This window comes from Mytilus californianus, unplaced genomic scaffold, assembly GCF_021869535.1.
Source record: "Mytilus californianus isolate M0D057914Y unplaced genomic scaffold, xbMytCali1.0.p SCAF_1, whole genome shotgun sequence".
Taxonomy (NCBI): domain Eukaryota; kingdom Metazoa; phylum Mollusca; class Bivalvia; order Mytilida; family Mytilidae; genus Mytilus; species Mytilus californianus.
In genome coordinates, this window is record NW_026262581.1 from 9,964,977 (window position 1) to 9,980,659 (window position 15,683).

Genomic DNA, 15,683 nt, shown 5'->3' on the forward strand with positions numbered 1-15,683 from the left:
CAGTGGTAGTAAATAAACTCATCATAGATACCAGGATTAACATTTTGTACACCAGACGCGCATTTCCTCCACACAAGACTCATCAGTGATGCTCTCATCAAAAAGTTTAAAAGGCAAAATAAAGTACAAAGTTGAAGAGCATTGCGGACCCAAAATTCCAAAAGGTTTTGTCAAATACAACTATAATAATCTAGCCCGAGGGGAAGAGGGGTTAGAAAATCCTTAGTATTTGTAAGGATGTTTTAACATAAATGTAATGACTAAGTTTCATTGTCAACCAGTAAATAAAGCAGTTACAAAAGGACTGCTATTTTAGATTTGACTGTAATTTAAACGTGTTGCTTTTCTAGCTTCGACTTCGTTTGACATCACTGTATGTAGGTGTAACAAAAAAGAGAGGCGAAAGATAGCAAAGGGACATTCAAACTCATAAGTCGAAAATAAACTGACAACGCCATGGCTAAAAAAGAAAAAGACCAACAGACACACAACAGTACACAAAACACAACATAGAAAACTAAACACTGTAATTACGATGATTGGAACATGTCCGTTGTCATCTGTGAAACAGATATTCCATAATGGTCAACCAACTCGTAATGGCGTCCATAAATTTTAGGAAGGGATGATTTCAACTTAACCACTTGGAACTATTTGTTAAATAGCTTCCTTGTGAGCAACAACCCTCTATCAAGGAAGTCATGATAGGAAATTCAAACCCTATTTTATCGTATCAACAGGGAGATACATACTACGTATGATGATAAACCGCTATCAATTTTAGATCAATTACCTTTAGCAACAAAGTTTTAACAATGACAATGAAGCTGTTATAGTTTAATGGTAATAATGATCCACATTAAAGGCAAGGTTGTGATAACTTTATTGAAAAAAGGGGATTTGAAAAGTTGCTTTGTTACCATTTAATGATGTCATGTATAAACAATCGATGGTGATTTGTATGCAAAGTGACTTTAACACCTTGCGTGCTATTTTCATTTTTGAACTTATTATATGTGGCTATAGCAGTGAAATGATATTTAAATCCCATAAATCCATATTGAAAATGACAAAGTTGATATGTAACATGAAAAGGTGCAAATCTTTGTTACAGTATATCATACAATAAAATCTAAAGTTAAAAGGTGATTGAATTCAAGGCATTGATTTCGATTGAGAAGTAGTAGCTTATATATTTGAAGGATATTCAGACAGCTCATAATACTATATTAATGTCTGATGATTTTGTATATTTCAACAATTATAATAATTATATATGTTATATATGTTACAGTGATTTGGTATAATCAGCGATTATGTAGACTCCCTGATTTTTCAGGATTATTCATAATCATTTAAATCATTAGTTACTATATATAATCCCTCAAAATGACCAGAGATTTTACATAATCACTGAAAATTTTACTAATTATTTTACAAATTTCCTGGGATGAATTCAGGGATTATCAATAATATAAAGATCGTAGTGTAATGGACAAAAATAAAGAATAGACAAATAAATCATCTGTTTTTCTCATCCTTTGAAAGTTCAATGAACAGTTTTCATTCCCTATATATCCTTTTGTCAAATTTTAAATCAACAGTATGTTGGTGATATGTTTTTAGCTATGTTGAATCACATTAACTCATAAACAAATATTAAATCAAAATTGAAATAAAAATTCCAATATTCCCATTGATAGTGACAACTGTACATGTATTGTTTACTGAAAACCAGCGTGAAATGAATATTCAACAATTGAGAAAGGTTAATATTCTGGATATATATTTACTGGAGGTGTGATGAGATTATTAAAGCCGTAAATGTTCTCCTTGACAACATTTATGTACGTTTCGGCAATAAAGTTTATCGACAGGACAGGCTGTAGGTATTCCTATGGGCACCAATTGTTCCCCTTTAATAGCAGACTTGTTCCTGTACTGTTATGATTAGCAGTTTATGGCATAACTCACTAATGACCCGTCTAAATTCCATTAAATTGATAACTCAACTACCTTACTGTTATCTTGATGATATTTGTTTGTTAAATAATCAAGAATTCTCTAATTATACTACCGAAATTTACCCAAAGGAACTCACTTTAAATAATTCAAATAATAGCAGCAATAACTGTCATTTCCTTGATTTTGATATTTCAGAATTACACCAGAAACTTTACACAAAAATTTACGACAAAAGGGATGATTTTTCTTTCCCTTATGTTAATTTTCCTTTTTTGGACGCTGATGTTCCTTTGTCACCGTCTTACGGTGTTTATATATCCCAACTCGTTTGCTATGCCTGTCAATTATTTAAAGACACTTATTCGAAAAGGTTACCAATTCAACAGTGTAGTTAGATCTTTGAATGTTATTTTTATTGGTATAAATATTGATTTTGTTGTCAGTAAATTAAAACTACACTAAATCGTATAGTTATACATATATGCACTTTCACGGTACTACAATCTTTCGATATCTATATTTTTGCATTGCGCAAGGTCATGTTTTTCTCTGACTGGTTATGACGTCATAACACTAAATCCATTGGATATTGGATATGTACTGATTGATATTTTAGTCTTAGATACATGATTTTTTTATTAGTTGTTATTGGCTTTAAACTAGGTGTCAGTAACTGCGAGTACTCTCAGATCTGTACTTTGTGTCTTTTTTGATGTTAGGGACTGATGAGTTAAGCCCTTTTCATCTGATTTTTAAACTTTGTTTTTATGTTGTGCTGTAACACCACTGTCCCAGGTTAGGGAAGGATTGACTGCTCACAAACATGTTTAACCCCGCCAAATTCTTTATGTGCCTGTCCCAAGTCAGGAGCCTGTAGTTCAGTGGTTGTCGTTGGTTAATGTCTGTCATATTTGGTTTTTCGTAAATTGTTTTTTGTAAATTTGGTCGTTAGTTTTCTCAATTGAATTGTTTCATATTATCGGGGCCTTTTATAGCCGACTATACGGTATGAGTTTTATTCATTGTTGAAGGCTATACGGTTGCCTATAATTGCTTACATCCACTTCATTTAACAACAATGGGCGATGAAGGTTATGGAATATATGTTTAATGATTCTGTGTTCTAATTTACATGGAATCCAAACAAAGAGAGCTTGTACAACTAAATGAACAGAAAAAGAGACAAAAAGCATGATTGACAGTTCAAACAAAAGTTTGGACTAGCCGATATTGGCTATGATATGTTGATACGGATTCCACACGTTAGTTACGAAAAGGGTAACCCAAAAACGTAATGGCCATCGTTCATGAAAAGATTGAAAATGGATATCGCCTGTCTACGAAACATGGAATGTTGGCGGATCCTACTCATAGTATTGATTTGTGGTAGCCGATTCACTTTTTTTGGCACCTTGACATAGTAGATGTTCTACTGAAAACTGTATTTGTCTTCGACGTGCATCAAAATCAAAATCAATATGTGAAGGACAATGTTATTTTTTAAATGTGGATGTTGTGGCAAAGACTGATGTGAATCAAATAGATGTGAGCATGTTTAAAATCAGTACAAATGTGCAATAGCAAATGTCATCCAAATTTAGATTAATTAAAAAAATTCTTAAATAATATGTTTAAATTGGCCCTAATATGCTAAAATCAGCATGGTTAATATGGACTTCAAAAGATCATCTCAAATTAACCATACGTTTGATATGGCTGTTTGGCCCGGTTAATAAGTTTTCCATACGGACCAGGTGTATCTATTTCCTGTCAAATGACCACCTGTATCTACTTCCTACAATTCGGACTGGCCATAAAGACCAGCAGTGGCCATACGGACAAGCCATATAAATTGTTTTGATTATTTAATAAAAGTGTTACGAACTTGCTGATTCTGTATTGGCCATGTATTGATTCTCGGTCAGCTGTATTGGCCCTTGGTCCTACGGCCCTCGGGATCAATACAGCAGACCTTGAATCAATACATAGGCCAATACAGAATCAGCAAGTTAGTAACACTATAATATAATTTTTGTAAGAATATTTAACATTTTAATATTTTTTTCTGTAAAGATGTTTTATTAGATTTTATAGAATACATTATTAAACTTTTATCCATTTTCTAAAAAAAAAGTCTCACCTCTCCAGTTATTATGCTTAATCCCTGACATATTTGCTATTAACAATTCATGAACATTTTAGTGATTATATATAGCCCCTAAACACACAAGTGATATACATAATCCCTCATCATACAAATTTACTTTAACATATGTGAATTAAATAAAACAATAAATCAGTTCGTTCTATTAAAAAATAGATATATTATATATATCATACAATGTTGTTGGAATTTCCATACTAAATATTTTATAATTCGGGATCAACAAGACAAACATTAAGATACATGACTGGTTTCTTTCCAGTATAAATTCAGCTGGAACACAGTTTTCTTTTTACAGGCTATACATCTTTCCGAACCACAGATATGGTGTCCCCTTTTGTGCATCACTTGTCAGAAGAGCTCCTGAACATTTCAAAAGAAGACAATTTCTACAAAGTCTTGACCAGGGTTAACAAAAAAGTCGGATTGGAATATAAACCAAGCCCTAAAATGAGTGGCATTGTTACTCAGATGCCTTGTTTCAGTTCGCATCTTACAAAGGAACTGTTTTTTAACCTGAAAGGTGAGAAAATCATTTGACCCCTTGAATGTGTGATAAAGGCTAGTTGCAAATAAGAAAGGAGAAGGTGTGATAAGGCCACGTTTTGTCACCTTGAACTAAATTTTTTAAAATCTACTAGAAACATCCTGCAGATGGTCATAAGACCGTACTTAAAGTTTAAATCTTACATATTGTTATTAGGGGCTTCAAACTTCTTAAATTTAGTGCAATTTATTAAAAACGTACAAAGCAGATCTTGTCACTAATAATGAGATATGAGCAAGACCTTTACTTAAAAAGATATATTGCACACAAACAAATATTTTACAAAGATGTTAATGTGTGTTAATTATCTTTTTGAATCAAACTCTTGCTCAGACATATATTCTGACCAAAACCTTTGCGTGAAGTAGACATTTTTGGTAAATATCGCAAATGTTTAATACATATAGCGATATCCCATGCGACTTTTCTGCAATAAAATTTCTAGATTAAAACAGCTGGTATATTCATCAACAAAATTAACATAACTTTGAAAGGATTGAACAAGTCCACATTTTATCTTTGCAATTTCAGGGGCAAAATAATGGCTCTTATCATGCCTTTTCCTCCCCCTTGTACCCTTGATATCGTCCCCCTCTTTTTAGCAGTGTTTAAATTACAATTCCGCATGATAATTTAATTTTAAATACAACATTGTATGTATATCACACGTGGAATTCATCCTTTTATTAGATGATTTCTTTTTCATTGAAAAAAAAACAGTTTGAAATATTGCCGGCATACACATGAGTATGATAATTAAATAAATTGCAACTTTATTTTCTTAACTTTTTAGTAAAATAACCCCACATGATATAAAAAAAAGAGGCGGAAGATACAAAAGGGACATTCAAACTCATAAGTCAAAGTTAAATTAGCAATACGATCGCAAAAACAAAACAAAAAACGACGAAAAGACCAACAACAGTCTACAAAACACAACATAGAAAACTTGAGACTTAGCAAGAAAAACCAAACCGAACGCATGTGATGTGATGATCTCAGATGCGTCAGGAGAGAAAATAGATCATGCTCCAAGTTGTGCATCCGTCGTGTTGCTCATGTATATACAAATTCGGTTATAAACAAGTCTAAATTGAAAACAACGTTCAAACCTATGATTGCGTTGGATAAAAACCGCAATTGTGATACATGTGCATGCAAAACAAATTTCTTGGTAGAGGGGTCTAAATACAGCACAAACAACATTTTCCAAAAGACCAAAAAAGTGAAAAAGTATATTTTAACAAAACGCATTTGACTAGCAGGTCGAACAACGGATGTTCTTAAACCCTGCTGACTGTCATTGGCGATTGCCAAATAAACGGATCACCAGATGTAACAAAATGGATCTTAACTATTAATTTAATACCAAACAGAAAACAATAAACTTGCGAAAAAGATGGTATACCGCAAACAAAAGGTGCAAAAATTAGTACACCATATCCGGATTTCGACAATTAATGTCGGTTATAAATATCATACGGTCATGTCACATTTAAAGAAAAGAGGACGGGATTATGGTTACGACAGCTCGGAAAAATATCATCAATGCTATCAGGCTTATATTTTTTACGCTGTGTGCGAGTTTCCTCTACAAATATACATATCACTGTAAATATGTGACACAGATATTCTATTGCGTGATGATGTTCATTTAACTTTCGAAGTGAAGTTGTATTTGTTAAACTTGAGTATCCAAAAATTCCTATAATTTGTAAACGCGGTTATTGTTTTCTTTGAGTTTCAAGTAAAACAAATTTTAATAAAAGTAACTTGAATGTAGTTATGGTCAGAATATGTTGAATAAAATTTTTTTAAACTAACACTTAAATTACACACATATATTTCTGCACTATATTTTTTACCATATACTAGTAATGCTTTTTCACTAAAAATTGTAAATAATTTTTTGGGGAAGTATCTTATTGTTTATGCGCTTACAAAAAAGAGTTAATGTTCTATTAAGAATGATATTCACAAGTTTTCGTATAATTATTATTTTATTCTTTAGAAAATTTCAATCTGATGCTGAATCTAAATGAACATTATTTTATTTCTGAAAACAAACGTTGAAATCTCGTGGTTGCTTTGCGAATTATACTTATTTTGAATTTACTTTTTTTCTATCTTAGTTTTTGTATTCTTTTGAGACAAATTTTATATAGATACTATGTGTATATTTTCCACAAGTTTTGAAAGGGAGGTGGTAATGCATAACCTGGTTTCTTTTATCTATACTGCTTCGAGGTTTTTCATTGCAACCAATGTAAAATAAAAATAATTACCCATAATTTAATCTCGATAGTACATTTCTTACGTGTTTCACTTGTTTACCAGAAATCGGAGATGAAAACAATACTTGATTCATACGATTTTTCGGAATACCTGGGGCAGTAATTGTACAATAATCACCTGAATTACATCATAAAGCGTTCGAATAATGAAATAACAAGTTTCACCCTCAACCTCAAACCCTCTAAAAAAGAACCCAATTGCCCCGATTGTGTATGAACAAGCATGAACAAACTTTTTCATATTATTTTTTTTAGATATTTTTTCGCTGCTTATGATATCTATACAACATATTTCAAGTTATATAAATTCCGTCTTTGTTTGATAATTTTTATACATTATGGAAATGTTTACTCGTTTTGTTCTGTTATTTTAGCCTTTTTTCTCATAATGTTTGTTTTCAAAAAGATGCTAATAGGCAGGTTTGATTAGATTTCCATGTAACCAATCTACTTAACATTTTGTATATAGCTATATACATGTACTTCATTATGCTGTGATATTCTTGAATTCTTTTGAGAAAATATTTTTTCATTGTTACATTAATATTTTAAAACAATTCTGATACAAAATGATGAAATGCAACATGAATTAGATTCTACCAAAATTCCATTTAACAGAATACTCCTCAAGGGGAAATGTTTTGAATCACTTTAACCTTTGTGGATTTGCAAAAGAGAAAATTGAACTCGTTTTTTTAAAGAAAGCTTTGTCGGATTTAAGAGTAAACCAATAAAGTTCTGTATTGAAATCCCCAGAGATAATTGTATCAATCTCAACGTTGATCGCTGCAGGTACTTTCATTTAACGTTACATTTAGTTTATATTTTTTTTATTTTTAGAAATGGCAAATCGAGGCAAACTAGATGCAAATGACCAAGACACATTAACAACATCGTCAATTACCAAGGAGACGGGACGGTACATATACTAGAGAATATACTGATAAAGCGGTTAACAATTTCATACAATCTGCCTTGACAAGTTAAAGAATGCAGATTTATCTCCAAGATGTGCTCCGAAGCATCAAAACGGCTGACTATGCGTGCTCATTCGCTTTCGGTTATTGTACAGACAGAGGTCCCGATAAGGACAATAATTAAACAAAATGAAAATAAATAAATTAGAATTAATTATCAATGTTCAAAGTATTAAGGGTTTTGTTCTATAGTAATATGCAACATCAAACATTTGTAATGAAACCTTTAATTAGTCTTTTACCAGTTTTTTATTATTTTTCTGTTATAGTAATACAGGACAAGGTATCATAAACAAAAGCCATTTGGACAAAACAAGTTATACTATAAGAACTGGGAGAGCAGTCGTGATCAATAACACAGAATTTGATTCCAAATTAGGCGTATATGATCGTAGAGGAGGTGACGGGGATGCTGCATCTCTACTGCAAAGATTCATGGAACTTGGTTTCGAAAGTGAACTTTTGTCTGATGCCACTAAGGATGATTTGGAAGAGAAATTTCAAGAAAGTAAGAAAAAAATATTTGTATCTTATGTTTCTTTTCAGTATAATTATAATCTTTATCTTGAGACATGGAATGCATGGGTCCAACATCATAGTCATAGATTTTTGCCTTACTAACTAGACTAATGTCTGTTATTACTACTTATTGGCATTAGTCATCTCCTTGGTTATCCAATTCTTATCTTCTTATCCGATAATGTGAAAGAAATACGGCAAAAGAAATCGAAAGATCTTTTATAATGTATTTAAAATCCCCATTTTGTTACAATTTACTTGGGCTGTCCGATTCTGATTCCGATGGTCAGTTCCAAATTTTAAATCCCTTCATCTATGAACAGATGGAGATACATAGCCAAATCTCTTAAAACATAATAAATTGATGATCAGGAGAACTTTAATAAAGACTCATTGCTTTGTGTGCATGGGGTAGGCAGAAACCTTCCAAAGATGCTTCAAATGGTTTCTATTTATTTATTCCTAAAGGGAATCATATTTTCTTTTTTCTGATACTAAATAAATTGCTTGCAATGAAATTGTAAGTAATCTGTAGACCAAAAAGCCTATTAATTTCTACCAGTGATTTTGTTCTTAAAATTTTGTGTAAAGGTATTTCATGATTTTTGGAATAAAATATGAAAAAAAAAATTGGGGGGGGGCACCGACTTCGTTTCGTCACTGTAGAGGTTGCTCAACTCGTAAGAATGAAAACCGTGTCCAGTATTAAAAATATCTACCAGTGATTTCTTCATAAAAATTTTAAGAAAGAAAGAGCTTTCTGTACTCTTTCAAATAAAGCCCCAAAAAGTATATGTCACCGACCTTCCAAAAAAAATTTCAAATTCGTTTAAAAAAAAAACAAAGAGCTGTCTTTCTTTTGAACACTGATTCTGACGTCATAGCAGAAGTTTCCCGTAATTTTCGCAAATATTGCAAATTTAACGTTTGAAACACACATTCAAATGTTCAATAATAGCAACCGGTAATACAACAGATCACATTTACGTATCCGAATTTTTCATATCTCATTCAGCCAACTTTTCAGTCTACTCCTTCGCCACTGAAGTGTTGACGGACGGACAGAAGCACGGACGGACTACGGTATACCATAAAACGTTCCGATTAAGTCGTCCGTATGAATACTATTCCATCTAATTTGTAGATTCATTATTTCTGAATATTTAAAATCTAAGGAACTTGAAATGATAGGTAGAATCTAAATTGTTACATGTATTTGACAAACTATAATATACGATCTCGGTTATCACTCTTTCACGGGTCTGGAATAAATGAGACAGTAAATACAAATTACAAATAAGCCGGAAAAGACGTCTAGTTTAGAATTTAACAATTTTCATTTGGACTGTACGTTATAATTTTCCGTTGAAAACTATAAAGTCTCAAAACAGTATATATGTTAAACAATAGAATCGTTATGAATCTAAATTGTCTTTTTTTTTAAATTGAAAAAAAGACAACTCATACAATTGCCGTCACTGAAAATCGAAAATTGTTGTCAATCTCTTCGGTCGTTGTAGCTTTTTGAAAGTGCGAAATGTAATGTTGGATTTTATTGCCGGAACAATTATTTTTCTAATAAGTTAATATAAGATTAGATTTTTATTTTAATTCACATTTAAGTGTTTATTTTTTTAAAACATTTTTTTCTTAAGCTTTAGAGAGAGCAAGTAAATTATTATTCTTTTTTATCTTCAGACAATTTTAAATGAAACAAATGACAAAATACCATGCACCTTTTTCTTTTTAAAAGTTTTGTCAATTTAGCAGTATAAAAAAAAGATCGGACAATGCTTTACGGTCGGGAATCAGATAAACTACTCCATCCAGAGAATAAGTAAAAGTCAAAGTCAAAATTGGTGCCAGTACATGAAGATCGAAAATACGAGGATTATTTTCTATCTGCCTAAATTTTTAAAAGCTCAATTGTGAGCCGTAAAAAAATTGAACGTTAAATGTCAAGGTTTAAGGTAGTAACGAATCGTTTGTGTTCACTTTTGTTTAATTTTTACTAGCTTTTTGCGGTGCTCAATCCCAGTTTTCTTGATAAAACGTATTTTGACGCGTACTTCATATTGAAATCCGTGAAATACGCGAAATGGGACGTTCTTATCTGCCGGTTTAGACAAAACGGTGGACAACGTCATAAAGCTTCCAAGTCACCATCAAGATGCGTTAGCTAATGCGCATAAACAATAGTCTGTTTCGTCTTTAAAAAGAAACTTTATTTTATATAATAAAAAAAATAAATCAGACGAACCATTATGTAAGCTGATGCCATTCTTGCTTTTCTTATTGTCTTTAAACTAATTTTCGAATTTCTCTAGAACCCAAAACGCAATATACTTTCTAATTTCATCATTTGAATTGATAAGATTGTATTTATACCAGTAATTTTCATTTTATCTGAAGAATTTTCACTATGAAATGTCAACAGATTTTTGGGAAACTGTACAAACAAATGTATTCCTACTATTTAGTTGACATACATGAAGGCATCTATATCATTCAGATTCTACTGAACCCTATGAAAATAGCCTCTTCATCAATGCCCACTCAATCCCGTCATGCAGTGCAATAAGTCATTTAACCCTCTTGCTGCCGAAGGGACACATGTGTCCACACCAGCTGTGCCGGAGGGACACATATGTCCATGTTTTAATTTATGCAAAGTTTTCATCATTGCTGTATCTCTTTCAAATAAAATACCTTTGATTAAACAGTGTAATAAGTTCTTCAATAGGTATACCAATGTAACGTCATTAGGACGTGACGTCATATATCGAATGACGTCATTGTTGGGCATGTGACGTCATATATCGAATGACGTCATTGTTTTGGCATGTGACGTCATATATCGAATGACGTCATTGTTGGGCATGTGACGTCACCTACTTCCAGCTGTCGTATTTTCTGGCACATGAAATGCCACCATGTAAAACTACCGGCAGCATGAGCGTTAATGTTAACACTTTCTGTCTATGAATCCTTCATACCGAAATCATGCAGCTGTCATTATTTCTTTACACGTGAAGATATGATGATGTTTTGTATAAAATTATTTTTATTTACCTGTGTACGTTATTTTAATGGTGGCATTTTGTCCAAGGTTATGGTTGTCTTTCTGATATTGTTTTACATCTAACCTCCTTGTTTTATTAAATTTGTATTTACATTGTCTTACAGATCAAATTTATTCGTTCAGTGTATGTTCACTTGTTTTTGTTAATATGTCTTTTGATTGAGTTAAGCCATTTAAATTGATATTTTATAGTGTGTCTTTCTATGTTTTGATGTTACACTATTGTTTCAGGTAGGGTGAAGGTTGGCGCCTATTAAAATGTTTAAACCCGCTGCATTTGTTTGCACCTGTCCTATGTCAGGAACCTGATGTTCAGTGGTTGTCGTTTGTTAATGTGGTTCATAAGTGTTTCTCGTTTTTCATATAGATGAGACCGTTGGTTTTCCTGTTTGAATGGTTTTACACTAGTCATTTTTGGGGCCTTTTATAGCTTGCTGTTCGGTGTGAGCCAAGGCTCCGTGTTGAAGGCCGTACTTTGACCTATAATGGTTTATTTTTACAAATTGTGACTTGGATGGAGAGTTGTCTCATTGGCACTCATACCACATCTTCTTATATCTAAGTATAATTGTGTGAAAAATGCAACGTACTTCCCAAAACATTATTTTACATAGAAATTTTCAGGAAAGTCTGAAACAACCTTTCCATTTTAAATTTAGAAATGGTAAAACAAAAATACATTTTGTTTACACCGGGCAAAAACAAAGCTATCAGAAATATTTGTTTTCAATTAAATTGATGAATTACTCCTTCTTTGAAACTGAACGACACAATTTGATCAAATACATGAAAGCAATCATGGCAGTTTTAGTTTCCCCTTGATCCTGAACTAGTAGGCTATAAACCTGACCAGGGTTATAAATATATATCGAGACGGCCAGACATTGCTTTCGATCCTATTTTCATTTCTTTTAATCTTTCTCATTCTAAAACTGTAAACCATGTGACTGTGTTAATGTATTCCATTGAACTTGAAATCAGGATATTACAGATCCAATTAAGTCTGTATCTTATGTAGACACACATCTAGAAATTGATAATGGGGGTCGGTTGATATCGAAACTTTACTACGATCAAAGAGATAATTTCAGCTTTCCAATTGTGAACTTTTCATTTCTATGTAGCAACATTCAAGCATGTCTACTTATAAAATATTTATCTCCAAGTTGAAACGGATATTAAAAAAAACTCGTGTGTCCTATCATGATATCATCAAAAAGGAATCAAAGGGTCCTAATTGTAAAGCTGACGTCATCCCTTCAACAGTTTTATGACCCTCGTCATGATTTGGTTGACTGTTGTGGAATATCTGTGTCACAGATGACCATGGACATGCTTCAATAGTCGATTTTATAAAATAAAAAAAAACTCCCTCTCTGCAATGAACCAATTATCATAGAAAAAATAACTGTATAATAAAATATTTGAAACAATTGTCAAATGTAGACGTGATGCTGATTTCTAAAAAGAGGTAAGAAATGCTCAAACGTCAACTTTATCAGACAGCTAGTACTTTAATCTTCCCAATCGGTTTTCGTTTGTAATCATTTACCATGTCCTGCTGAAAGTATTCTATATGTTCTTCTTTTAAAAAGGTTCCTCATAGATTTATGAAAATTATAGACTTTGCATAAAAGCTAAGACGAGTATTTATGCTTAACTTTGTAGTTAAAGGTGACAAGGAGGAATTACAAAAAACAGACTGCCTGATTGTAGCTGTGTTGTCACATGGTGATGAGGACAGTGTGTATATGACAGATACACCTGTAAAGATTAAGGCAGTGATGGATTATTTCAATTCGCAGAACTGCCCAGAACTTATTCAACAGCCAAAAATCTTTATTTTCCAGGTTATATAAACTGCTTTTAGATTTTGCCCAGTTAAAGTTTGCTTACTAAGCCTGGTATCTATGATGGCTTTATTTAAAGTATGATTTCTTTTATATTATTTAATAGTATCACAAGCTAGATATATTCGTAAACAGCTTTTACATTTTATTTGAAGACTTATTTTTTAAATGAAATGTTTCCTGCCCCCCCCCCCCCCCCCCCCCCCCCCCCAAAAAAAAAAAAAACATTAGCTGTAAATGTTTGGTTTGTTTTGTGTCATTTCTATGTTCTAACATATGTATAGTATTTTTAACTCTTGATCAATGCTGATTTATTTTGAAAAAAATGAAATTATATGACACTGACGAGGACTGGTTGAAGGGTTGCCTAGTGCAATTTTCATTTCAATAATCTTGCTATTATCTTTCCTATTCAGTTGACGAAAGACGGAGATTTTTTTATCTATTTGAATTTCTTTGATATGCAATTTTCCAATTTCACTTTCCGCTATATAGATGATGTTCTCTCACTAAATAATTTGGTGACTATGTTGAACGCATCTATCCCATCGAACTTGACATAAAGGATACAACAGATACAGTTAAGTCTGCCTCATATCTTGCCTTACATCTAGAAATTGACAATGATGGTCGGTTGAAAACAAAACTTTACGACAAAAGAGATGATTTCAGCTTCCCAATTGTGAACTTTCCATTTCTATGTAGCAACATTCCAGCAGAGCCTGCATACGGAGTATATATCTCCCAATTGATACGATATTCCAGGGCTTGTATTTTCTATCATGATTTCCTTGATAGAGGGTTGCTGCTCACAAGTAAGCTATTAAACGAAGCGGTGACGTTGAAATCGTCCCTTTGTAAATTTTACGGACGCCATCACGAGTTGGTTAGCTGTTATGGAATATTCGTTTCACAGGTGACAACGAATATGTTCCAATTGTCGAAATTACAATCCCGTCCCCTTTTCCCCGAATGTGACCTACCGAATTAGACTATCACTGGGTTTGTACTCACATGAGCAACACGACGGGTGCCACATGTGGAGCAGGATCTGCCTACCCTTCCGGAGCACTTGAGACCACCCCCAGTTTTTGGTGGGGCTCGTGTTGCTCAGTCTTTTGTTTTCTATGGTGTGTTTTGTGTACTGTTGTTTTGTTTGTCTTTTTCGTTTTTAGCCATGGCGTTGTCAGTTTATTTTCGACTTATGAGTTTGAATGTCCATTTGGTATCCTTCGCCTCTCTTTCCTAAATGCAATGATTTTTTAACATTTTATTTGTTATTGATGGCTATGATTGTGACATTGTGATTATCTGTTTTCCGAAAACATGCATTAAAAGAAATAAAGTGACTAGTCTACAATTTTTCATTAAAACGAGGGTTCATTCTTCAATTTAAAAAGAAATACAAAAACTGAGTGAATTGCAGGATTTTAAGAATTCATAGATCCATCGTATAAACTTATTCATAAACATAATAAATTAAACAGTGTAGTAAAAAACAAATGTTTGTTATCGGTATTTACATAGATTTTGTTTTGATAAATAAAAACATTACTAAATATGTGTTGCTATACAGTTATGAAAACTTATGATCCTATATCCTGTCGATACTATTCATTTATATTTTTGGCATTGCATAAGTTCACGCTTTTCTAAGACAATTTATGATGTCCTTACACTAAATCAGTTGGATAAGAACTGATTGATACTGTAAACTTAGAAAACGTAATTCATTTATTTGATGTAGTTGGCATTGAACTAGCTTTCAGTATCCAAAGATCGGTTACCGTATTTTTTTACTTTTGTCTTTATGTTGATAGCTTTTATTTTATTTATTGTTACCAATCATTTGAGTTATGCCTTTTCAAACTGAAAACTAGTTCAGTGGTTGTCTTTGGTTCATGTCTGTTATATTTGTGTTCCGTAAATTGTTGGGTTTTTTTGGTACGGTTGCCTATAATTGCTTACATTCACTTCATTTGAACTTTGGTGAACAGTTGTCTCATTGGCAATCATTCCACATCTCCTTATTTTTATATATTCATATTTTATTTATATACCAACAAAGTTGATTTTACTGACTTATACAATTTAATTCAGTGTTCTAGAAGAGCAGCCTTAAGATATGGTGGTAACTTTAAAGTTGAAGAAGAGAAGAAAGAAAATTATATTCCTTATGGTTTAGAAACTGTCCGTATTCCCAATGAAGCAGATTTCCTTGCAGTTTATTCTACGTCATTAGGTTTGTATTTCTATATTGCGTTTGTGATATAATTTTAATCGAT

General features: G+C 32.4%; 1 protein-coding gene across 2 annotated transcripts in view; it reads left to right on the forward strand.

The window, feature by feature from the left end:
* Nucleotides 1-15,683, forward strand: part of LOC127699369 (uncharacterized) — a 29,443-nt gene that overhangs the window by 11,253 nt on the left and 2,507 nt on the right. For both annotated transcript variants that reach the window (XM_052203030.1, XM_052203031.1), the window contains exons 6-10: nucleotides 4,428-4,652; nucleotides 7,811-7,889; nucleotides 8,217-8,455; nucleotides 13,217-13,398; nucleotides 15,499-15,640. In XM_052203030.1, the coding sequence (XP_052058990.1) occupies nucleotides 4,428-4,652; nucleotides 7,811-7,889; nucleotides 8,217-8,455; nucleotides 13,217-13,398; nucleotides 15,499-15,640 (867 nt within the window). The remainder of the gene's footprint in view (nucleotides 1-4,427; nucleotides 4,653-7,810; nucleotides 7,890-8,216; nucleotides 8,456-13,216; nucleotides 13,399-15,498; nucleotides 15,641-15,683) is intronic.